Source organism: Lathamus discolor, chromosome Z, assembly GCF_037157495.1.
Source record: "Lathamus discolor isolate bLatDis1 chromosome Z, bLatDis1.hap1, whole genome shotgun sequence".
Lineage (NCBI taxonomy): Eukaryota > Metazoa > Chordata > Aves > Psittaciformes > Psittacidae > Lathamus > Lathamus discolor.
In genome coordinates this window covers 51,150,522-51,175,768 of record NC_088909.1, presented here as the reverse complement: position 1 = coordinate 51,175,768, position 25,247 = coordinate 51,150,522, and the positions used below count along the sequence as shown (strand labels likewise).

Sequence of the window (25,247 nt, the reverse complement as noted above, 5' to 3'; positions counted from 1 at the left end):
TGTAATGGAGGCAAGGATTAGATCTTTTCCAGATTCTAGGAGGAAGTTTTTAACGTAACACTCAGTGCTAGTCCTATTTGAAAAAGAGACCTGAAAGAGAACAATGAAGAAGCCCATTGAGAAGATGCACTGCCTTCTGCAGGCCTGTTTTACAGACAGAAGTACAGGGCAGCTGTAGCCCTGGAGTGCTCCTGGGCCGCGTATGCTTTCTACTAGGCAAATGCTTCAGGAATGCTGTTCAGGATGTCAGCTATTACAGGAGTGAGGCAAAATACTCATCCAAAATAAGAGAAGTGAGAAGCTACTGCTATGGTGTTACTTCAGATTCTGCCTTTGGAGGCTGAGTGGTCTTTTGGCAGATGCTTCCTCAGTGCCAAGGAAAGCAAAGAGAATGCTGCTGGCATCTTTGTGGGTGTATCAACTCTGCAGTTGTGTGGAACCACTGTGGATGGTTCTGCTTCAGGTTCTGCTCCAGCTCTTGGAAGCTTTGAAATATATGAGGGCTGTGTTACTATGTTGATTATTAGTATGTGTAGTTAGTGTGTGTGTGTATATGTGTGTATATATATGTAGTTAGGATAGATAACTGTGCACCATTACATAAGGAGCCAGTCATGGTCTTGCAGAACAATTGGAAGCATACCCACCCTACACTCTACAAAAGCAACAATATTAGTAAGAACTATGTGTGTTTCTGCAGGTTAATGAACTGCTTTGGAATGCAGATTCTACGATTCTGGCTATATGGCTGGAAGACCTGAAGGTGGACAACTCCAGCCCAAACAGTTATGGTGAGAGCACTATCAGGGGCTCTGGCTTTTACACTTGTCTCTGTCATTAGCACTTGGGATTCCTCTGCCAAGTTAGGAGACGCTGGGGAGGCTTACCTCCAGCTTTGAGACCCATATGCAGGGCAGGAAGAGCTGGTAGCTCAGCCTGAGCTCAAAGCATCTTCTGTACTGCTTTAAGTGGTATTAACAGAATTGTAAAGGTGTGAGCCCTTCATAAACCATGCACGCCTTCTCACAAGGGAAGCTCAAAGAATTCTGGCTCTTTTGCAAGAAGTCTCTTGCTAAGTTTTCTTATGCTGGGTGTTTTATGGCACAACTCATGGGCTGAACTACTATTTTCGTTGCACTTAACCCTTGAAGAGCAGTGATGGTGGTGAGGATTTGAGATGGGTCTCAAGTAGCAGTCTGTAGTAACCATTTGTTTTTCTACAGTTCAGCTGTGGACCACAGGGAACTATCACTGGTACCTGAAGCAAAGTCTACATTTTGGTAGCTTGGAGGAGAATCGGTTGGTGTCTCTGCTGTGGGACCGAGAAAACCTGTATAGACTGCATGTACTCTGCCAGGGTTGGCATTACCTCTTCTACGACTGGCACTGGACCATAGACCATGGTATGGGGGAGAATAGCCAGCACATGGCAAATGTGGCTGTCATAGATGGAGGTAAGCAGTGGGACAGCTTCTTTGCTCTAAGGTCAAAATAAGTGGCATAGCCATTTGGATGGGATTACGGTAGTTCTTCTGTTAGCTGCTGTTTCTACAAAGCTGTTAGTGAGGGTCATTTCACTAACATTGATGAAAGCTTTAGAAGTGGTTCAATGGAGTTAACTACAACTGTTTCCAATAACATTGTTCCTACTTTCAGTAAAGAAACTAAGAAGAGCCTCACTAACATTTGGGCTGGATTACATCTTGGTTTATTTTTTCTCTTCAACAGATAAAGTGCTTGTCACAGCATTCCAGCATGCTGTGGTGCCTCCACCCATGTGTACCTATGAGCTCCAGCTCCAACAGGCAGTTAATCAAGTTGCGTTTCACACAGATCCCAAACATAGCGGAGACATGGCTGTCCTGGATGCTGATAACAAGATCTCTGTGTACAGATATGGTGAGAGCATGTTGCGCTGTCTCATTAAAGGAAACCCTCTGTTCCTGAGAGTATCAGCCTGGAGGACTAGTAGGGTGATGGTCACTCAAGCCTTCAGTCATAAGGAGCGAGATACATCTGGTTAATGTGTTGGTTCAAGCTCCATTCTTTAGTCTCCAGTACTTCTGTGTGACACAGGACCATTTTGGTGGTACACTGGCTGCGTGAGGAGGAATTGTTCAGCACTTAGCTATGTGCTTATGCTGGTAATATCTCCCTGCCTAGTTCTGGCTTGAGTAGAGCACAGCAAGCAGTATCTTGTGTAATCTGTTCTGATGGCTTGCAGCTGATTGGCACTGGATATGTTTGAAATGGCTACCTAGGGCCTGTCTGATGCATCTAGCACTTCCCAAAACAGTCCTATATAAAATGTAATATTTAAGACACTTGCTGCTGTCTCTTGAGTTTTGTAGTGTGACATTCTGAGGTAACTGTGTTCCTCAGGGTAAGTGTTAATGAGGATTAGGTGATGGCTGTGCATGGAGGGATGCTGTTTTCTGACTTCTGTAGTTTCCCGCAGCATCTTCTTTTTGATAAGAATGAAAATGGAAGGAGCTTTGTTTGCAGGATCTCTAAACTCTGCTTTGTTCTGTGTTTGCTAGGACAAAGCACAATGAGTGACCCCACTGTCAAGTTTGGAGCTGTGGGTGGAAATGGATTTAAAGCAGCAGTAGAAACGCCATACCTGGATAAAACCTACAGGTAATACAGAACTCTAGTATAGCTGTAGTGGGGAGAAAAAGGTAGAACCTGGCCATATGTTTTAGACGTCTTTGCTCTGACCATTTATCTCAAGATTTTGAAGAGGTGGTCAGGTAACATGGTTTCATTGTGCTGACACTGGCTTCAACTAATGCTAAGGATTGGGCAGCGCAGTAGGCACTTTATCCTGAGAAGTGCTCTTGTCTGGTCTCTTGGTCTAGTGGGAGCAGTGACTGTCAGTGACAGCACTGAAGTAGCCTTTCCCGTGCCTGATGCTCTTGGTATTGTGGGGTTCCCTGTGTCCAGTCCTTCCACTTCCAGCCTAGTCTGTGTCAGGGTTCATGCGTTTGCTGACTGTGTTTGTGTACTGGAGCTCTCCTAGCCATGCTGTGTCTGAACAGCCACTCAGTGCCTAGAAAGACCTTCACCTCTACAGTGAGGTGGCTTATTGAAATCAGATTCTATTTGCTTCCCAGTTTCTCTTATTTTGTGACAGAGTTGATGTGGGCAGCAACAACAATGAAGTGATGAATCCTCTGAGCCTCCGATTTCTCACCTGGCTGCCAGATGACAGCTTCCTGGTGGTTGGTCAGGGCCAGCACGCTGCCCAGTCTGTCCTTCACCATCTGACTGCAGTGCCTCACAAGACTGAAGCTGAAGAGCAGCGCCTCAGTTTACGGTACTAGAGATCTGACAATTGTGGGTGAAGTCTGAGAGTGCTTCTGAGCAGTGCCTAGGAATTAAGTCTCTCAGTAGGCATGCAGCCTGGAGGCTGTGGGTTGGGGAATTGGACTTTTCCTGCAGAAGAATCAAACAGCTCATGAAGCTGCCCACTGGTTAGCACTTGCATGTAGTCCTAATGTCTACACCCAGCCTGACAGGAGGCTGTATGCTGCCATGCCTATATCTATACAGGATAGCTCTGTTCCTTTGTATGAATTCCAGGCCCTTGGGGTGGGAGGAGGGACTGAATTCGTCCACTCTACCCTTTGTTCACCGTTTTCAAGGTCAGGAAGGGGACTGGTAGCCCTTGTTGCTCCTGTCTTCCTTCTCTTCACCTGCTGAGCTTTGTGGAGTCAGTTGAACTAAAACTAGATCACAAAAGGAAGCCACCCGGGGTTTCCCAAAGGGATCCTGTGAATTGCTTTCTGCAGAACTGGCAGAGCAAAGGCAGACTGATTTGCATATGAACTGTGGAGCTGAACAAAAGAAGTGTGGGCTCTGCAGAGTGCTTTAAGTATGCAGACAGTGACTAGCACAGTTAGCCAAATGCCTGTTGGCTGGAGTTGCTGGTTCTCTGTCTTGCCAATGTTAGCTGCCATAGGCATGACAAGACTGCAGAAGGTCTTTACATGAACAAAGTGTTTGTGCTGGAGGTGTGTATTCTTCAGTTAGGCCACAAAAAATGCAGGATCTAGGTATTAAGTATATCTCCTGTGACTGATCTGTGTCTTTCGTGTCTTGCTCTAGGTTGTCTGTGCCTGTAGATGGAGAAGTGATCAGCCTGTGCTGCAGCCCAGCGACCAAAACTGTAGCTCTGCAGCTGGCTGATAGGCAGATCCTGAAATACCTCTGGGGTAAGCTGGGCCCTATTAAAGTACCTGGTCTGAGGTGTAGTTATTACATATTTCTCAAGAGGTTTAATGAGATGATTTGACTTTCAGGGACATAGGTGATTCTTGCTGATAGTCGGTCCTGCCTTTCATGCTCTGTCTGCTCCCAGAAATGGGCCAAAATTAGTGATTTGCGTCAGAAAGCAGTTAGCGCAGTTGAGAATAATAGTTCAAACTATGATTTGAAAGGAATATGATTGGTTTAGTGATTTCAGAAGTGTTGACTGACTGCCACATCATTGGCACTTCTCGTTTCACAGAGGAAAAAGTTGCTGCTAAGCCCCTAGAAGCTACCACCTTCTCTGCTGTGTCCTAGACACCTTTTGTGTCAGCTTGTCCTCCTCTCTGTCAGATAATGTAGCTTATTTCCAGCTCTGGTTTTCTTCAGATACATGCCATGTGGTTGTAATGTTTGAATCTTCAGTTGTCTGGGAAACTGTGTGATCTTCTTTGCTCTTCAGAGGCTTCTGCTCCAGTCCTTGAGCCCTGGAGGACTAGCAGTGGCTGTGCTGTTCATTTCCCCTACCCTTGTGTGCAGACATCTATTACAAGGATCGGTGGTGAAGTAAGTAAGACTGTGAGCAGACCAAATCCCCTATTCAGTTTTCTTTATATCATATGTGCACCATGATCCTCTCCTAACAGCATTCTTTGTAAGACCCTCTGCAGAGCTGAGAGCGTATCTTTCCTTGTCTTGTAGAGCATTTCTGATGTGTGGCATTTAACACCTGCAACACATCAGAATCTCAGAACACATAGAATCTCCATATTCTATGAATAAAATTAATAATATCATTGAAGAGTGAGAAATTTCAGATTTAAAATTTCCAGCAGTCACTGCTCCACTGTTTTGGAAACAGCATTTTGTTCTGTCTTACACTACTAGCAAATATGACTGCACTGAGTTGCTGCATGTTTCCTTCTGCTGGTCTTTCCTATTGTAGATGGTTTCTTGATAGTTACAGCAGCTTAAGGAGCAGCTAGCTCTTTTCTGTCAGTTTGAGTTTCTTTTCTTCGGTGTGCATCCAGGTGAATGCTGTATGGAGCTGCTTTCCTCTGCTCTGAACTACTGATTTTATTTTGGTATTTTGGACCAAATGCTGCTGAATGGAAAAAAAAAAAAAAACGTAAATTATCTGGTGTGGTTTTTGCTTCTATTTTATTACTGTGCAGTTTCTGTTACAGGGTAAAGCAAGCTGGGTTTCCAGTGAGAAGTGTTTAAAGACACTTAAGTAAGTGCTCCTGAAATAGAGGCTGCATGACTTCGTGTCCAGCTTCTCCAAGTAATTCACATGGGGTACTCTGTATCTAGCTGTAAGGCACTTCAGTGCTAGTCAGTGTTGTGAAACCCTGCAGGTTGTGACACAAAGCTTATACTTGTCATCCTTTTTATTTACAGGAAGTGATCTTGGGCCTCACAGATAGATGCCGATTTATTGTTAATGATACTGAGGTACCAAAGTGTTTGCTTCTCATTGTATACCCATTTCCTCTGCCAAAGGCAGCTTTCCTGTTCCACTCCATACAATGATGAACTTCATCATTTTTCTACAGGTGGCTTCCAACATCACGTCATTTGCAACATACAACGAGTTTTTGTTGGTGACCACAAACTCCCACACCTGTCAGTGCTTTTGCTTGAAGAACATGACACTGAAAGGTAAATGCCAGGTGTGGCTGCCTGCTGCTGGCAGCTCATGGCCATTGTATGGGAACCACAGGAAGTCCCTTTTTTTCCACATCCAAACCTGCTGCCTGCTGTATTTGGGTCACTCAGAACAACTGCTTAAAAGATGGAGGAAGAAAGCTGCTTTCAGGAATCTACTAGAGAGCAAGGAGCACAGGGAACTGACTTTGTATGTCGCATATCCTTCCCAGAGAGCGGGATTTGTCCTGTAGTTGTTGTCCCTTCACCATTTTCAACAGCTTAGCCCTGCATTCTTTCCCTCCACTCCAAGTCCAAAAAACAAAAAAGAAAGGGCTGTGCAGTATTGCAGGTGTGTGGTAGAGAAAGAATCCCAGTAGAAAAAGTTTCTGGTGGCATCTGGCTATAAGAGGTATGAGGACCCTGAGAAAAGCAGGGTGACAACTTACTGGTCCTTTACACCTTTCAGTGCTCCTTTCATCTGTTGAGCTTTGTGATCCTGTTGTGTAGAGGACATATATCCTATGTCCTGTATAACAAAGTAGAGTATAGAGAACATACCTCCTATATGTCCTCTATATCCTACTTTGTGTACAGCAGAGCTGAACTAAGGACTAAGAGGTCGTCTTCTTGTCTGGAACCATTGAAGATCACTGGCATATTATTGACTCAGTGTGTCCAGTATGACTTTGCTGGGCCACATAGGAAGGCCTGACTGGGGCACTATGCTGCAGTGTGCCATGTATGCTGATAAATATGCTGTCTTCAGCCCTTCAGGCTGGCCTGAGCAGCGCTGCTGCATCCAACAGTGAGACCCTGCGCAAGGTGGAGCGAGGTTCCCGTATCATCACCGTTGTGCCCCAGGACACAAAGGTTGTGCTGCAGGTCAGTGCTCTGCCCACATCTGCTGTCAGGGACCCTAGTGAGGCACTCAGTGGGCAACTGTCCAACCTACAAACAATGTCTAGTGCTACAAAACTGCTGCCCTGTACTGCTACAGCACAGCACCTCACAAATATCCAGCTGTGGAGGAATTTTGGGTGTGCCTGTGGGAGTTAGGTTCAGCACAGGCAGCTGGGTATAAGTGGGAAGATCTGTTCAAATTCCTAATGGCTGAGGTAGCATAATGCTAACATATTGTGGCACTCACAATACATACCTCATGGTGAATCTTGGACACACCTCTTAGTACTTGCTGTATTTGCTAGCAGCCCTCCTTTAGTCTTGGCACCAAGTCTTTCTGAAGTGCAGAGCTCACTCTTCAGAGCCAACAAAGGTTCAAGAATGGAGAAGGATGGCATTTGAAAAACATTGCTGGAGGTGTGCAGCCCAGCCTCCTGAAAGCAGGTCTAACCTGAAAGCTTGATCAGGTTGCTCTGGTTCTTGCCTGATAGAGCAGAGTTCAGGGTCCTGAGAAAAGACTGTTTCTGAGCTGACAGAGCTTTCAGGTATTTTTCCACAGTCATTGAAATCGCATGTTCTTTGAAGTGAACAGGTCCATGCATCTGCAAGTGTCAGACAGGCCTAGAAAATTTAGTTCTCCCTTTGCCTTCAGTGTAAGCAGGGTAGCTACACATTATTAACTGCGTGGATTTTGTCTTGTAGATGCCAAGAGGAAATCTGGAGACTGTTCACCACCGAGCTCTGGTTCTTGCACAGATTCGGAAGTTCCTAGACAGGTAAATGGCACTGGTGTAGTATGGTCTTCCTTCCCCCAGTCTGAGCTGTTAGAGGCTGGCTGGCCTGGTTGTGTTGTGCTGGAGAAGGGAGGGAGGCTAAATTCAAAGAAATTGGCTGTCAGTGAGAATAAAACTTTCTGGCACTACCAGCTGGAAATGCAGCTTTCAGCAGCCCCAAGTGCCTCTCACTTCACCACTGGGCTTATAAGTGTGCTGAGTCTGTGTGGATAGCGGAAATCTTCATCTACTCCATTATCCAGATATTTCAGTCACTACGTGTCAGAGCTTGCTGGTTTTTGTATTTTATTTAATTGATTTACATTGAAGCTTTTCTGTAACGGAAGTAGGTCCATTAGATGAAAATGTTTGCTGTTTTAAGAGAGTGAATAAATAATGCAAAACCTGCACTGCTTCCTGGTGTGCTGGTCTGTCCCACTGCAGAGGCTGGCAATGAACAGGATTGATCTTGCACATCTTTTTTTTTTCTGGAAGGCAGTCTGTATGGCTTATTGCCTAGGCTGTTCCTTTCCCAGGGGATCTGTGTTTACCTCCAGTCAGTTGCCTTTATTTGCAGCTATTGCACCTATCCACTGTCTGAATTATCCTTCTTGACTCATTCCCCCAGGCTTATGTTCAGGGAAGCTTTTCAGAGTATGAGGAGGCTGCGAATCAACCTCAATCTTCTCTATGACCACAATCCCAAGGCAAGTATACCCTGTTCTGTTGTTTTCAGTATCTGTAGCCTGGAATCCATTGACATTGAAGACAAGTAGGTGGTGCTGGCATTTCTGCTTTCAGAAGAAATGGCTGCTCTGCACTGCTGCATCATGCAGGCAGATCAGATTTAGTATTTCCTTCTACATTCAGAGAAGGTCTTAATGTACTTGTTCAGAATAACAGTTGTAACACTCTTGTTTGTTTGTTTCAGGTATTTCTGGAAAATGCAGAAAACTTTGTCAGGCAGATAGATACTGTGAACTACATCAACTTGTTTTTCACAGAGCTGAAGTGAGTATAATTCTGCAAATGGAAGCATGCATATAATCAGTGGCGTTGTATCATTTTGTCAAAATGCTGGCAGCTGTTCATTGTGGATGTAAGGAGTCAGCCAGAAACATGGGTCATAAAGACTCAAGTAAGCTCAGTAGTTTCAGGGACAGTCAAGTGTGTCTTTGGGGGAATTCCAGCTTGCAAACAGCCAGTAGATATTTCCAGCAAGGAATTAATACATCATCTGACAGTTTTGACTTGTCTTCTGATTATAGCTGTACTGGGATAAATGTGAACATAAAAAAGTTTTGTTGCCTCATAAACAGGAGCAAGACAGCACTGCTTATCTGAAATCTGAGGCCAAAATAATTGCTTAAATTGCCAAATTAGGTCCCCTGCCTTCTTTCTCCAAGGTTGAGTGGCAAGAGGCATTAGCACATTGGTCATCTCAGGAATTTTCAAGCTTGCTGAAGTAAATAAATTTTAGGAGCTGGAACTATCACTTAGCTATTTTGTTGTATTCTAAGTTTTGACCTGACCTTAAGTCTTTGTTTAGAAATAAAAGCAAATGGTTTAATTTTCAGAAGTGCTCAGGATGTCCCCAGTGGGTTTTGTAGAAGACAGCCGTATCTTGAAGATCTTGCTTTCTCTTTTTCGTCCAACTAAAGTAGTTGTTCTGACCAGTTTGTTGTTTGTTTGGGGTTTTTTTCTTCTTGGTCGGTTTTTCTCAATGCCTGTCTTAGCTGAGAGTCAGTTGGGATGGATGACAGATGCTGTAGAGTTTTCTGGTTGTGTGTCAGTACTGAATGACATATGATCTGTTTTGTTGTGTAGTTACTTTCTGCATACATTTGTGTTTCTTAATGTTACTGCCTTTGTGCTGGGCTAAGTGATGGACCGTGCTGGTATTCATGTTAATCTGCTTTTATTTAGAGAAGAAGATTTCACGAAGACTATGTACCCGTCTCTGAATGGTAGCAGTAAGGCTCAATCACACCAGCATCCTGATCAGAAGAAAGTAAACCTTATATGTGATGTGATGAGAGTTGCCATGGAAAACATTGACCCTCAAAAGTGAGCATATTCTTATTGTACATAAAGGAACCATTAGATAGATTTCTGTTTGGAAAACAAAGTATCACCTTAGCTGGGAAGGCTATTTTGAAATAGTATGTGTGAAATACATAGAAGTGGAAATAGCCTTCTACAAAGCTTTCGTTTTAGAAAATAAAAACCATTTTAATGCCAAATTTGATTTGGAAGACTGTGTTCAGCTATCTGAGCTTTCGGAGAGAGGTGTTCTCTCTCCATTATGCTGGCTGGCATGGTAAGGAAGTTCATTCTACTCAAAACACCGCCAGTCTTTGACATGTTTGGGGGGACATGCTGAGTAGAAAAACCATTCTGGTATATACTGTTCTCTTGCCATTTTTCCTGCCTTCCTTTAAAAAGATTAAAAAACCTGAGTAGTATTGCTGTCGGTTTGGTTTTGTTTGTGTTTCTTTAATAAAATGCAAACCAGGACTTGCATAAACTGTGCTAAAATAAGAATAAGCAGTGCTTCTGCATTCTCATTCTTTTTATATTTACTGCTTCTGTTTCCTTCAGATACTGCCTATCAATACTGACAGCACACGTAAAGAAAAGTCCTCCAGAACTGGAAATTGCTCTCCAGAAAGTTCATGATCTCCGAGGTGTTGTATCAGGAGCTCAAAAGTTTTGAAAGTGGGTGGTTTGCAGGAGCTTTCATTGTTAGCATGGTTCACACTGAAAGTTATTTTAGGGAGGTTGTTCATGGAGTCAGCCAGAAAACAGAAACTTACTTGAAGCTAGCTGTGTGTTAAAGAGAAGCAGTGTGTACGCTGATGTTCATGCCCTCAGAGCTCATCCTTTTATCCAAGTATGTCTGCAGACAGCTGTTTCCTCTTTCCCATCAGAACTCTAGTTCTCCCAGCACGGAAAAGGAGGTTCCCATTCTGGGTTCTGCTATCTCAAGCTGACATATTTTGCTTTTGTTCTGTGCTGGCACTTCTGACTTGTCACTGCTGAACACTTAAGAAGTCACTGTGCTTGGGCTGGTCCGTGAAGTTTCCCAGGAAGGGCAAAGTAACCCCTCCTGCAAGGCAGAAAGAGCTGTTGGTTTGATGGTCCCTATCTGGTGTCAAGAATGTGCTTGACCCCGCCCTCAGAGTGGGGTTCTGCTGCTGATGGTGTCACTAATAGTGTGGGTTTTTTTATCTTGTTGCAGAAAATAATACTCCAGATGTCAAAACTGTGAGTGCAGAAGAAGCACTGAAGTACCTGCTTTTCCTTGTCGATGTCAATGAATTGTATGATTATTCCCTGGGGACATATGACTTTGATTTAGTCATCATGGTGGCAGAAAAGTCTCAAAAGGTCTTCTTACGGTTCCAGCCAAGGAACCATTTTTCTGCTTTCCTAAAAGTTCTTTGTAATCTGTGGATTAACCCATGTGTTTTGGTGGTCATAGCTCTTCACCCAGGCAAGATTCCTTTTGCTCAGAAGTCCTGTGTGTGCATGGGATGATGCTGGGAAGGTGACATGTCTCTGCTGTCCCTTAATGCATCCTGAGCACAGCTTCGGAAGTGTGCTTGTGTTCAAGGTGAAATAGGACTCTTCTAGAGCAGCGCAGCAATGTAGCTTAGAAGAAGGGAGCAACTGTGGTCTGAAGCGTTGTGACTGCATACCTTACATTCCCAGTTCTGTACTCTTCATTATTTCTTATTTGGTGGTGGCCGTTATAATAATGTTTCATCTTCCAGCAGGTATAATTTCAAATCTCTGAATGGAAATACCCATCAGAATCTTCAGAGTTTCTTAGTGTTACAGCAGAGCGTACTGTCAAGTCGGTTAAAACACTCTATTCATGTTAATGGATTCCCTGTAGTGAGGGGAAATTTGTCAGCTTTACAGCTGCAAATTTATACATAATAATAGCTGAAATCCTTTTGGGAACCTGGTAATTTAAGTTAGTCGTTCTTGGCAAGAGTGCATACACTGAATTGATTCTTTGAGATGGCCTTTTTAGTGTACTATACAATTTCAAATATGGGACTCTGCTGCTGATGATGGGGGCAAATAAGGATCTTGCCAGATTAGTTCAACTGCACTTTTCATTATTCTTTGCAGGACCCAAAAGAGTATTTGCCCTTCTTAAATACCCTCCGGAAGATGGAAACAAATTATCAGCGATATACAATAGACAAATACTTAAAGAGATACACAAAAGCTCTTGGGCATCTCAGCAAATGTGGTAGGTGTCCTACACATGCACTGTCTCTAAGGAGAAATTCTGCCATTTTGAAGAGCCTTTTGGGGGAAATAGCAGAAGAAAGAGAAAGGTTGTACAAAGTCATCTTCCCTTCTCTTAGTGCATGGTTAACTTCTGCTGCCTGTTTATGTAGTATAGGATGGTGCAAGGAGAAAGGAGTGAGAAAGTTTACTGCTTTGTGATCATGAAGCGTAAGTCTTGTTTGCTTCTGTTGTAGGTGTCTTATCCCCAGTTAATATTGCTGGCAGAAGTGGAGCAAACCTCAAGGAAGTGAACACCTTTATTTTACAGTAGTAGCATAGGTGCTTTTATGCTCTTCCACCCAAACACTTCTAGATGCTTCTTGATGCAATGAACTCAGGCTGGCTGGGAGCCATGAGAACTGCGTGCTTTCTCTTTTATTGCTATGAAAAATAAATTGTTTCTGCAGGTCCTGAACACTTCTCTGAATTTCTGAATTTGGTGAAGGATCAGAATCAGTATTGTGAAGCCTTGAAGCTGTACCCCCCTAGCACTCAGGAGTACAAGGTGTGTAAGCATGTTACACTGCAGTGTGCAAGCTTTTTACTCTCACACACGTGTTTGCCTGTCCTTGGCACCTTGAGTGAGGGCAGGGATGAGACAGCAGCTGCTTTGTATTCAGGTTTTCCTCTGAGATGATAGCAGGAATGACTCTTGAGCGCTGACTCTGTGAGGTCTGGTCATTGAAGGAATGTCTGTTACTTCTGTGATTCCATGACCAGGAGAGCACCTAGGTGTCTGGTTTCTGCTTCACATCTTACGGTGTGCTGAAGAATTTGTGTAACCACAGACTTTTCTTCTTGCATTGACCCTTGTGAGACCCACTTTCTGTCTGGCACTTGCAGATCATGTGGACACACTTCGTTATCCTTAAACTATTCTGAAGAGTGATCAAGAGCTTGTAGTGTGTCCTGTATTGGTTTCTGTGTATTACTGTAGCTTGCTCAAGGCTGAGGTAAAATGTAAATGAATGCATTTAATATAATTTAATTCAGATATTGTGACTACACAACACACAAGCCTTTGTAAAAGAAGTAGAGGAAGAAGTAAGAGGGGGAAGTACAGAAACTCTCTTTGCAACGTGGTGAGGGCAAAAGGGGCTTTCCTCGTAAGGGAGGTCTGTCCTGACTCTGACCTGTTGGGAGTCTTTCTTTATTCCTTTTGTATTTTTCCAGTCAGATCCACCCACCTGTTCTTGATGGAGATTGTTGGGTTTGAATAGCGTAGTGAAGCTCAGGATATTAATACACAGCAGCCTGTGCCTATAGAGTTGCAGGGCTTGCATCCTCCCTTGTGCCGTTGTTTGACTCCTGGAGTAAGTTGGTTCAGAGAGACATTCTAACAAAGACCATTCATGTGAGTGGGGAAGAAGGAGCTGATTTCCTGCAGTATGTAGTTTACCCAGCCTTTGGCTTGAAGAGTTCAATATCTCTCCATGTCTCTTGCTTTAGCTGTGTGAAATGTCTCCATGTGCTAATCATCAGCCCTTGGCTTCATAAGAAGTTTGAAATGGGTAGGAGCATTGTGCTGGGAGGTTCCTTGAGAAAGGGGGGAAATAAGCTATTTTTGGTGGGCACTTATTTTATACTAATGGAGGACTGCTGACTCTACAGCTGATTTCACATTTCTCTTTTGTCCCTTTCTTGTAGGATATCAGTGATGCGTATGGGGAGTATCTGGTTCAGAAGCAGCTATATGAACAGGCTGCACTGATATTTGCTCGTGCTGGGATCTTTGCAAAAGCACTTGATGCTTTTCAGGACAGTGGCAGCTGGCAGCAAGCCCTGTGCATGGCAACACGGCTTGGTTACACAAAGGATAAGCTGTCCAGCCTGTCACGGAGCATGGCAGGTAGGCCTTGAGGAGATCTAAGTGTGCACAGCAAAACTAGCTGCTGTTATTTTTGGTTCAGTTTGATTTTTTCCTAAAATATAATTAAAACCTTGGTCTGCAGCAGCTTTTTTTCCTTAGGGGAGAATGAAAGTCTTACATTTCCCAAGGCTTTGTGTCATTGCACATCACCTTTGTTTCTCAAAAGAACAAAAAGAAGTTGGAGCTGAGCTGGTAGGCACCCAGGAGTTGCCAAGCTAAGCTGTGGTCTTCTTGGCTGCCCCATGCCAACCGCTTCTTGCACTTTTCCCTTGCAGCCAGTTCCTGAGCTGCTATTCCACATTGCCTCCTTGGTTAACCTCAGAAAGGGGGCAAAGTGCTCCCTGCAGATAGCAAGAACAAAATACACTGGAGCTTTTAGGAGATATTTTCTTTTACATTCAGATGCCCCCCACTTCACTGTTTCTATCTCAGACTGAGAGGAAAACGGTCTCCAGCTGGCCTTGAGGGACATGCACCAGCAATTTCACCAGCAACTGGCTGATTATGTTCAAGTTAATGAATTCTTGGCATCAGGCAGCCATTCTTTTTCCTGGCAGATTAAGTGTGTGAGCAGGTAGAAAGTGCCTCACTGAGTGGGATTTTCCTCTGCATTGTAGTTTTGTGGCGCAAAGTACAGCTGCTTCTGAAAAGCTGAACTCCATCTCTTCTTGTAGGAAAACTGGTTGAACAGAGAAAACATGGAGAGGCTGCCATACTCCTGGAGCAGTACACTGAGGTAATAATCACGCTCCTGTCTGTGCCCAGTAATATCCTCTGTGTTTCCTCTATTTTTCTGGGCCACACGTGACTCCATGCATGGTGACAGCAAAACTGTCTGTGCTACGAGCTCTCTTGGGGAGGGCAGAGCAGGCCCAGGTGCTGGCAGTGAGTGGAGTGGTCCTGGGTGCAATGTCCCTGAGTTTTCCTTCCCAAAGCTTTGGTGTGAAAAGATTTTGTCTTAGAGAGCTGAAGCATGAGGGCTGGAGTAATGAAGACAGAGTTCCAGAGGGATTTCCCATCAGTGTAGGAGAAGTAACACTGTTTTTTGGGTTTGGGGGTTTTGGTTGGTTGGGGTTTTTCTTCATGTTAGCACTTGAGAGTAACTGGCACAGTAGTGAGTAGTGTTTTCCTGTCCTGACAATGATACTGCTGTGTAGGAATGTGCATTTGAGTAGGTGCTACCTGAATGTGTATTATTAGCATCAGTAGCAGTACCTGGTTGCTTTATCCTTCTAGGACTATGAGGAGGCTCTTCTCCTGCTCTTAGAAGGGACTCTCTGGGAAGAAGCTTTAAGACTGGTAAGGCATTTCAGAGCACAAGAACCAGAGTGAAAATATTTCTTTAGAGTGCAAGAACAGAGGGGTGGGGTCTGGGTTAGATCCTTAAATAATACCTTGTTTTCCTTTCCCTGATCCAGATTCACAAGTATGGCAGACTGGATATCTTGGAGACCAACTTCAAGCCTGCTATTCTGGAAGGTGAATCTGTGCAAGAACCTGAGACTTACCTGTGCTATAGAGGCTGAAGAAGGTCTTTGCTGGGTCTGTGGGAAGTCACAGCGCTCCAGTACTGAAAGCCCTATGGAAGGATGCTTTGATTCTGCCTAACTGATGCTGCCCACTTAGCTGCATTTGGCTCTCCACAATGCAGCTTGAAGCCCAGCAGTGTCATGGGCTCTTTTCAGCTTAGTCAAGCTCCTTCTGAGCTTTTCCAGACCTCACAGTCACAAACTGCAAAGGCATCATGGTCTGCGTGCCCATAAACAAGCAGGATAGTCCTTACTCCAGAACACATGTAGCAGTAGAGCCATGAACTGAGAAAAGGGCTAGCTGTCCTATAAGCTTTTACGAGTAGTGTTTAAAAGATTTCCTCCGATTCAAACTTAATTGACATAAAGAGATTTGGACATAGATCTTTTGGCTCTCCTTATATCAGAAACACATTTTTACTCTAGAAAATGCTTGTCTGGCAGATTAATTCACTCTGCATCCAGGTGCATCTTGTTTGGTGTGCTCTTGTATTACAACCTTAGAATTTCCTTCCACTTCAGTCGTTTGTGTGCTTTGCACCTGACTTCTGAGCTTGCTGAAGGTCTACTCTTCTTCAAACTTCTTGTGTAAAAAAAAAAAAATAACATTTTTCTGGTTCTCTTGCACACATGTTCACGTTCTGATTTTCTTACTGAGCAGCTCAGAAGAGTCAGCTGATCTTCCTATATTCTCAGAAGGCAGCATTTCTTCACCATAAGAGTCGCCTGCAGGTGGTCCGAGAGCTGAAGGAGAAGGCTTGTGAGAGCGTGCAGGGTAGGTATTGAAATGCACACCACTTTCTCCTGCAGAAGTAACTGTGATCATCTTTTCCTTTCTGGGTTCCATTTGCCCTGGTGGAGCTGTTCTCTCTTGTAGCTGTGTTTGTATCTACAATAGTAGAACAGCATTTTCCTCACCCCTCTTCACACCCTAGTTGGACTGTTATTGTTTGACCTTGCATATTCTGTAAAGACAGCTTTATTCTCAGTGCTGTGTCACAGCTTCATGGAATCAAAATCCACCTGAGAGCTCTTCAGAACAATTCAGCATTGTTGCCACAGTGTCAGCTTGGCTGGGTCAGGCAGTGCTCAGCATGTCCTTTGTGCTGAGTACCTACCAGATATATTCACCTGACAGCTCCTGCGGGCTTAGTGAAGTGTTCTGACAGCAGAATGCTTTGCCCTGGTCCAGACTTGCTGCAATGACATTGTCATCCCTCTGATTGTGCTTTTTAATATTACAGGCCCCAATGGGGACTGTGATATTAAACAGCACAGTTGCTATTTCTCTTGCATGCTAGCTGAGTGGGTTTGAGAACTGTAACACCAGCAGGTAGAATGAATCTACCCCAGCTGCTCTTCCAACAAGCAACATTACCCAGAGACAAAGCTTGGAATAACTAATTCTTTTTGATACTGTGACAGTTGTTAACATGTTTTGCAGATTATGAAATGCCAAATTGCCCAGAATTGGATCTTTTCTCTGAAACGAGCAGTGTTGTGACAGCCAGTGACATAAACAGCAAATATTCACACAGCAATTCAAGGATATCAGTGTAAGTGTCTGCTTTCAAATTAGGCAGTAGCCGTGCTGGCATCAGCATTTGGGAGGGCAGCTTGCTCATGCTTGGCATGCTTCTCCTCACAGCTGTGCATAGAATCATAAAATAGTTAGGGTTGGAAAGGACCTTAAGATCATCGTGTTCCAACCCCCCTGCCATGCCTTGAAACTGCATTGATTGCAGGCATTTCGTGGTTATTTTGACTCTTGTTGGGAGTGAGAGAGCAGAAAATGGCAGAAGCTACTTAGTGCAACACGAACTGAGTGGCCAGCAGAGGAGCTGTGAACAGAGACTCTGGGCAGGAGCTGGCTCTGTGAGTGTCAGGCATGTTGCCAGAATAGTTGGCTGCAGGAAGCTTGACACAGAATATGGGCAGAGTACCTCAAACATTAATAGCTCATGCGCATGGCCTGTGCTCTTTGCCCTAGGTTTTCTACTTTAATGGGTGGGAGTTACTACTAAATAATCACGCTAATGTCTTCCCACAGTGGGTGTCTGTGTTGCTTTTGAGTGCTCCTAAGTATGTGAGCTGCAGTATGGGGTAGGGTGTGCTAGGGGCTGCTGTAGTCTGTGGAGCTGCTTCTGAATTCCCTAGCTGAAACATGGAACAATACAGCTGTGGAAAACTGTGAGCTGCTTAGGACACTTTCTATGTCTCAGATAAAAACAGGAGCAGAACACAACCTCAGTATTCAGCACACCTGTGTAAGAGTGTTTTGGTCATTTAGCGACATCATGCAACTAATACTGGCCTATGATTAGAAATTGCTTTCCTGTGATAATGGTCAGGAGCTGAGCTGTATCAGTGTATAGTTTGTGGAGATAGCAGAAATGAAAATGTGCACAGGCAAGCATGGTCCCTGGCACCAAACAGTTTTAAATAGAGCTCAGCTTTGCATGGTAGTGACTACTGCCAAACAATTTACTCTGCTTTGTGCTTAGAGCAGTGCTTTAACTTTGCTAGAACATAGATCGGTCCTTTTTGTAGTAAAGAAACAGCCCAACTACTTGTGATTCACACCACAAAGGATATTGGTTGAGTAGCGATGGAAACATTAACACAAAGGTATATAAGCTTACATGCAGTTTCCTGACATTGGGAGAGAGTAATAAGTAACTTGTTACTCAAGTTAATGTTCCTTCAGACTTACCCTGATACAGCTGATCCTGTTGTGCATCCTCCTTTTCAGGCGATCCTCAAAGAACCGGCGCAAGGCTGAGCGCAAGAGGTACAGCTTGAAGGAAGGGAGTCCTTTTGAAGATATAGCCCTTCTGGAAGTCCTGGGAGAAAATGTTCGTGCTGTTGAGAATGTGAAGGGTAGGACACTTGATGATCTTGATCCACTCCACAGCTTGTAAGGACAGCTGAGGCAGCATGCCCCCTCTTGTTCTTAATGGGTAGGGTGAGGAGAGAAGCTGCCTGGTCCGTAAGACCACCTCTCTTGGACCTAGATTTAGCTCATCAGCCTCTGTGCTTGGTAGAACACATAATGTAAACTCTCCACACTTGAAGTTTGAGAGCAGAGAAGTGAGGCCTTGCCAGTGCTATCACAGATTTGTCTCACATTTGTACTAAGGCACTAGAGGTGCTGGGTAGGGACAGAACCAGTTCAGATTTGATTCTCCTCTTTCTGTGCCCTGAAACCAGTGAAAGACAGCTGTTTACTTAGCACAACTGTGTTAATTGCTGTTGTTTGTGCTTCTGTTCCCTCTTGCAGGAGACATACATATCCTTCTGAAGCAGCTTGTATTGTTTGGTTACAATGAGCAAGCAGGGGCACTGCAGCAAGCCTTGGAAGAGATTTTGCAGCTGATGGAGACCTCCATCCCAGAAATCTGGACTCCAGACCTGCAGCAGAGCTCTGTCAACCTGGTCTGTGCTCATCTGCAATACCTATTGTGTCTGCTATGCAATAACCAAGTGTTCAGCAGTATTTTGCATCCTCCAGCAAAGAGTCCAGAATGCTTCCTTGACTTCCCAAATCAGCTCTTTTTTTTTCCTGAAGAGCTCAAATAGATACTCTGTACAGTACCTGTGAAGTCAGTGCACTCTAGATGTGTTCAACAGGTATAGCCTGCTGTGTCCCTTGCACTGAATGCCACGTTGGATATGATGAGGTCTCATAATGCTTGTGTTACCTTGTCCTAGGGGTGACTTCATAAGCTGTACTTTAAGCAATTTGTAGAACATGAAAACACTTTGTATTTTGGGTGATTTTAGGCCTGATGGTTGAAGTGTTCACATAGCTTTCATGTGCTGGAGTACTGGTTGTCAGACCTCATGTTGTGAAGGCTGCCAGACTGGTCAATTTAGTCTGAACCAGTATATCATAAGGAGTATATTGCAAAAAGAAGGGTTATGTCAGGCTTCCAAACTTCAGCTTAATACAGAATAAGGAAATCACAAGGACTGCATTTAGTTCCCTTCTAAAGTCTTTATTTCTGATAAGTAGTTTCTGGGTGTTCATGGTGAGCACAAGGTATTTGGCAGTATCTTCTCCCTAACTACTGACCCTAAGGACAGATTAAAACTGTTCTGTGAGACAGGGAGCTGAAGCTCTCAAAGGAGCTTTAAATATTGCTAGAACTGTAAAGAAGGTAGTCCTGCCAAGTCATAACACAGTGCAGTGAAGAAGTAGGTGCTGGGATTAGGATTCTGTGTCCTGAGAAGCTGTCTGAAAGTGGTTCTGTCTTTCTGCCTCTGTTAACTTTTCTGAGAGATCACTGGACTTTGATCACATATTCCTGGTCACTTTGTACTGTGAAGTCTCCTGCAGGCAGCTGCTTATGCTTTTGGAGACAAGCAGCAGAGTTTTATTTGTAGCTATCCCTGCTCTCAGCCTTGCTTTGTGCAGGTTGTAACATGGGTATTGCTTCTTCATACAGGTCCTAGGACCCAATTCAACGGCAAACAGCATTATGGCTGCCTATCAGCAGAAGAGGATGGTGACTCCTGTTGTACAAGGTTGGTTGAGACTCTGAGTTAGGTGTGGTTGTGAAATCTTGGCGAGGTCAGTGGGCTTGAGGCTTTCCAAGCATTGCTACTTGCCAACAGTTGTAGGAGCTTCTTGTTTTTCTGTAGGGTATACCCGCCTGCCTTGTGGCAGGTGAGCTGCCTTCTTAATAAGGTTTCATTTGCTCTGAAGTACTTTGCTAAAACTCCTCTCTGGATGGATTGTGCTCCTTAATTCCTTGTGTGTACTGTATGTTTGTTATGAGGAAAATGGAAGTCTGATTTCTTAGGGGATGTGTTGGATAATTCTGCTTGTAACTTACCCACTGAATTTTTCTGTCTGGCTTTGGCAGCCAGGCCAGGCTCTTGAGCAGGCCAGGCTACAGTCCGCCATTCGAAGTCCTTGCAACCTTAGGGCTGAGAGACGTACAAGGGCTGGTTCCATCTCCTCTGTTTTACCTCTTCCCCACTAGTCCTACAGTCTGTTCCACTGCTAGACCAGGAATTACCTGGAGAAATCCTCTAATAAAGCTCTAGATGCGATCTGCCTGTTGCCACTTGCCAGGGAAAAACTTGGGCTGCTTCTTCAAACAGAGCCAGCTGACTGCTGTGTGTGATGCTTCTGTGACTGGTGAATGAAGGGAATTCTGCTTTCTGCCATTGATTGTTGCTTCCTTGTTCTGAGCAATCACACTTAACAGAGAGGGGACTTGATTTGCCTCATAGATTTATTTTTGTAAGCAGTTCTGCTTGGGGTACTCTTCCCTGTACAGGCAGGTCATCAGCCACTAAAGGGAAATGCTATATGCCAGACTTCCCACTGTTCTTTAATGTAAAGAAAATTAAACTAGTAGTTGACAGCTCCTGAAGAAACTGTATGGTTGTTACCTCTGTTCTGACACTTACCATGTTTGCCTTTCAGATCCAGAATTACTTATTCCACCAAAACTCAATAAAAATCTACAATGGAAACTGCATCTTCTCCAGTAACTAAAAGCAAGAAATCCCAGTGGACTCTGAAATGTAACTTTTCATATAGTTTCATTACGTCTTTACGGAAACCCTTGTCCTGATGTTTCTGATAAACTGTTCTTAGGCTGTGCAAGAGAAGGGTCCCTCCATCTAATGCAGCTGTTGACTATGACCTGTAAGGCATCGTGCTAATGTGGGCAGCCGCTCACATCGCACTGCAGAGCTGGTTTATGAGGCTGGGGACTAATGGGATGTGCAGCTCTGAATGCTGCAGGTTGAATCCCACATCTGCCACCATTGTTCCCTGCCCTACGGATGAATCAACCCCACCAGTGCTGGATGGGCTGGTTTTTCTGCCATCACTCCTACGTGTGGATGGTACCTGCCATGATGATGAGCCACATTTTAAGCTGTTCACCTGGCTTAAGAGATCCCACGAGAAGGTCTGTACCAATATCATAATGTTGTAGTTGCTGAACAAATGAGTTGTGTTTTCTCTGTTGAAGCTGGATGTTGGTAATACCAGATTTTCACCAGTATCACTTTGTTACATCAGAGTGAACCCTGCAGTACCGACGGCATTGCTGTCCTGAAAGTGTGCCTGTTCACACCAGGGAGATCTTGGGGAGATGCAAGAATGAATAAAAGCAGGGGGTAGATCCTGTGTCACTCGCTGCTGGGTTACACTAACCTAGATTAGGTCAGTTAATGCTGCTGTATCGGATCAGCAGCTGTACCCTGATTATGCTGTGCAGTATTGTGGAATGGTTTCAGCTGGAAACTGATGTAACCTCATACCTGAGTGGCGTGGTTTAAACCCAAACACAGCTCGTTCACTCACTCCCCCCACTTTCTTGCCCTCCCCCTGCTCCTGGAGGGATGGGAGAGAATCAAAAGAATGCAACTTCCATGGATTGAGGTAAGAACAGTTCAGTAACTAAGGTATAACACAAATCACTGCTGCTACCACCAATGATAATAATGATGAAGGAAATAACAAGGGAAGAGAATACAACACCTCAGCACCAGCCAACCGATAATTCCCTCAACCTCACCTGACCGAGCACCGACCTATACCTCGTCCAACCCTGCAGTCCCAGCCCTTCCGGGTAACTCCCCGTTACATCCTGGGCATGACGTGCTGTGGTATGGAATACCTCTTTGGCTAGTTTGGGTCAGGTGTCCTGTCTCTGCTTCCTCCTGGCTTCCCCTCCTCCCTGGCAGAGCATGAGGCTCAGAAAGCCCTTGGTCAGACTAAAACATTTGTGTTACCAGCTCTGTTCCCAGGCCAAAAGTCAAAACACAGCACTGCACTAGCTACTAAGGAGAAAAATTAACTGCTACTGCTGAACCCAGGACACTGAGAATTAGGTTTTACCCCAGAATACTTGTGCAACCTGACTCGAGAGGTAACGGCAGCAGTCCTGGTAGTAAAGGGGACAAGCTCAGCAGGTGAGGGTGACAACACCTCCAGAGGTAGCAGCTCCCCTCTACCACATTATGTCCTGGCAGCTGCTGTGTTCAATGCAAGCCATTTCAGTTAGGTGCAGTGGAAAAATGCCAGAACAAACAAGGCAGTTCCTGCTTGCTGGAGGTACCTCAAGACATGACAATGGGCTGTGTTCTTAGTGCATGGCCTTAGCATGTGTCTGGCGCTGCAGGTCATTGATTCTGTGGTGTGAGAACTCCATTGTACTGAGATGGATGGCCACATGGGCTTGCAGTGTACATGCTGTGCTGGCTTGGGGTTGTTGGAGTGCTAAAACAATCCTTTGTCAGTGTTGCATGAAGCATTGGGGTGTTCTTCAGGCATTGTGACTTACGTGGCAGTGCAGGGATGGCTTAACCCTGTTGTTAAGCATGGTGACTGCACTGGAAACATTCTTGAAGAGTAAAGCCTTGAGATGGCAAAACACATGAAAGGCTGCTCAGGGGTTTTACTGGATTTGGGTCTTTAAAATAGTAGCAGAAGATAGCTGCAGATGAAATACGGAAGCCGTCTTTCAGACCTGCAGAAAGGGGAAGTGGGAGGGAGCGCATGGTCCTTGCCAGGCTGTGGAGGGCTCTGGCCCTGCAACTGAAATTCAACGCAGGACTAATTCCTGACATTTCTTAACCTGATGCCAGGAAATGTGGGGGTCTTGCATGGCCTAATCTATTGTCTAGAAAGTTTCCACCTGAAGAACCCAACAAAAGGTGAAACTACTGCCAGCTCACTGAGCTTTCATGCTTGTGCCCAAACAGGGTAGTTCCCTTAATGTATGTATATGGGTACTTGTGGTTTTTCTTTGTGGTGATGGCCAAAGCTGAAGACCCTCTGGTCTTAGATGGATTTTCCTATCTGCCCATCAAGGCAAAATCACTGTAAATCTGCCATCCAGGTGGAAGACCGCTCTTCTAAATCATTCATGTGGTAATTCACCATCAAACTCCATTGTCTTCCCCGGACCGCTCTCCTTCCTGAGTGAACTTTGACTAACGAGTAGCAGAGCTGGTAGCCACACCTCGTGTCCTTGAGCCTCCAGGGGGAAATTCCTGCCTCCTTTTCAGCAGCAGCCAGAAGCCTGCTTTCCCTTGGTTTCTGCTAGGATACACTTTTTCTTTCTCAGTGACACATGTCATCTTAAAATATACCCTGCCTTAGCTGATGTCTGTGCAGACATGTTGAGTTTGCTGTTCTGCATTCTGTGGAGGCTCTTAATTCAATTTCTGATAACTGCATCTGCTTGTAAGCCATCAGTGCAGAAATAATAGAGAAAAGGAGTTAGCTTAAGAAGCAAGCATAGCTTCATGGAAGCCTGATTCTCTCACTAGAGGAGAATTTTGTCACCTGTCTGCTCTAGCTTCATTAAGTACAAAATACAAAAAGAAAAAAAGCATTTAAGGCACACAATATCACAAAAATAATACAGCTCTGGTAGAAATTTCTTAATTACAGCAAGGGAGGTGCTTTTGAATTTATTCAGTACCCTTTGTCAGCACTGGTCTTTCTAAAGCACCCAGTCTCTTCCTCAGAAGCACTTCTTGAAAATACAGGTAGAACCATGTTCTTCATATTCATACCTGTGCACCCAGAGGTCCTGGAAAGAGTTGAGTGAGGCCAGAATAGACCCACCAATCCAGACAGCAGACTTTCTTTGAGGGGATGCGGCTATGATGGGGCTGTCACGGGGGAACATAATGTCAAGTTCCTTCTGGAAGCGTTCAGCAAAGCCCTCCATCATAGTGCTACCCCCGCACAGCAGGATGTTCCCCAGCATTTTTCTGATATCAGCATCGCACTTATTGAGACAGGCAAGTGTCAGCTGCAAAAGCCCTTGCTGCTGTGAGCCAAATAAGGCTGGTTTGAAGAGTGCTTCCGCACAAAGGAACCTCTCCTTGCCTACAGTGATGAAGTGCCCATCCGGCAGCTTGTAATCCACTTGTTGTTTCTCAACAGGCAAACTCAAGTCCTGCTTAAGATCCAGAGAGGTGTAACAACACCTCTCTTTGAGATCTTGTATGGTGTTCACCTGGTGTTCTGTGAATGCATTTCCAGACTCATTTAGTAACTTCATGAGATAACACGTGATGTCCGAGCCAGCATAATCTACTTTCTCAGTGATGCTACGTAGAATATAACCTTCATAGATAGGAACAACATACGAAACGCCATGCCCACTTTCCACCAGAAGAGCTGAGGTTTTCCCATAAGAGTACATGGATAAATGGGACTGGTATGCAAGGTGGATGGCAGGCATGTGGAACCCTTCGAACAGCATCTCAGCGTATTTCCCCTTGTCAGTGGTGGAACACAGGGAAGGCACTGACATCAAAATAGCATGGTCCTCTGGCTGAATCTTCATCTCCGCCTTGAAAATACACTTCAAAATATCTTGGACAGAGTTCCAGTCCACCACTGTGCCGTGTCTTACTGGGTTGATAGGTGTTGAGAGTATGCTGCCATTCTGAAGCTCTTTTCCAACAAAGGTTTCTCTTTGATTGCTCCCAGCCTCCCACATGAGCTTACCAAATACAGGTGAAACAACAGACAAAGGCCACAGGTCCCCTGCAAAGCCACACTTGAAGTGACCTGTGCCAGTGTCTACAACTAGCACTTTAGTTTCCTTCATTGCCTTGAGGTTAGCTGTGGTGGCGGATTTGTGGCTGACCAGTAAGGCTGACCTGCAGCCCCTTCCTGTGCAGCTGTGACACCACTGTGCCACAATGCTGGACACGCTCTGGGTAGTGTTGCCCTGCCACCGCTCCCTCCCGGGTCAGCACAAGCCGCAGACATGCACCTGATGGCAGCGGTTCTGCTGATGAGGCTGGCTTATGACATCATACCTGAGCTTGCCCCTCAGAAATCAGCAGTCCACAGGCAAGGGTGTGACAGTCATGCACCTAACTGCACGCGGTGTCGTATAGAAGGAATGCACGTTTGTGCTTCGCTTTGACCTGTTGAGAGGTACTAAAACACACGACACCCACCCAGACGTG

The 25,247-nt window shown here is 44.8% G+C and overlaps 2 protein-coding genes across 2 annotated transcripts in view; one reads left to right on the top strand and one right to left on the bottom strand.

Moving 5' to 3' along the window:
* ELP1 (elongator acetyltransferase complex subunit 1) overlaps positions 1-21,250 on the top strand; it is a 29,124-nt gene extending 7,874 nt beyond the window's left edge. Inside the window, exons 9-36 of the mRNA XM_065662188.1 lie at positions 701-791; positions 1,224-1,454; positions 1,729-1,899; positions 2,541-2,640; positions 3,137-3,319; positions 4,111-4,217; positions 4,715-4,818; positions 5,653-5,706; positions 5,808-5,913; positions 6,668-6,783; positions 7,504-7,577; positions 8,203-8,281; positions 8,506-8,585; positions 9,501-9,641; positions 10,176-10,261; positions 10,816-10,964; positions 11,718-11,841; positions 12,290-12,387; positions 13,530-13,731; positions 14,427-14,488; positions 14,989-15,051; positions 15,171-15,231; positions 15,943-16,056; positions 16,726-16,837; positions 18,034-18,161; positions 18,562-18,716; positions 19,730-19,808; positions 20,719-21,250. Of these exons, the coding sequence (XP_065518260.1) occupies positions 701-791; positions 1,224-1,454; positions 1,729-1,899; positions 2,541-2,640; positions 3,137-3,319; positions 4,111-4,217; positions 4,715-4,818; positions 5,653-5,706; positions 5,808-5,913; positions 6,668-6,783; positions 7,504-7,577; positions 8,203-8,281; positions 8,506-8,585; positions 9,501-9,641; positions 10,176-10,261; positions 10,816-10,964; positions 11,718-11,841; positions 12,290-12,387; positions 13,530-13,731; positions 14,427-14,488; positions 14,989-15,051; positions 15,171-15,231; positions 15,943-16,056; positions 16,726-16,837; positions 18,034-18,161; positions 18,562-18,716; positions 19,730-19,808; positions 20,719-20,786 (3,138 nt within the window). The 3' untranslated portion in view covers positions 20,787-21,250. The remainder of the gene's footprint in view (positions 1-700; positions 792-1,223; positions 1,455-1,728; positions 1,900-2,540; positions 2,641-3,136; positions 3,320-4,110; positions 4,218-4,714; positions 4,819-5,652; positions 5,707-5,807; positions 5,914-6,667; positions 6,784-7,503; positions 7,578-8,202; positions 8,282-8,505; positions 8,586-9,500; positions 9,642-10,175; positions 10,262-10,815; positions 10,965-11,717; positions 11,842-12,289; positions 12,388-13,529; positions 13,732-14,426; positions 14,489-14,988; positions 15,052-15,170; positions 15,232-15,942; positions 16,057-16,725; positions 16,838-18,033; positions 18,162-18,561; positions 18,717-19,729; positions 19,809-20,718) is intronic.
* A 2,529-nt stretch (positions 21,251-23,779) lies between these two features.
* LOC136006047 (actin-like protein 7A) lies at positions 23,780-24,880 on the bottom strand. Its single transcript, XM_065664037.1, has one exon. The coding sequence runs from the start codon at positions 24,878-24,880 to the stop codon at positions 23,780-23,782; it is 1,101 nt and encodes a 366-aa protein (XP_065520109.1).
* Positions 24,881-25,247: the final 367 nt, after the last annotated feature.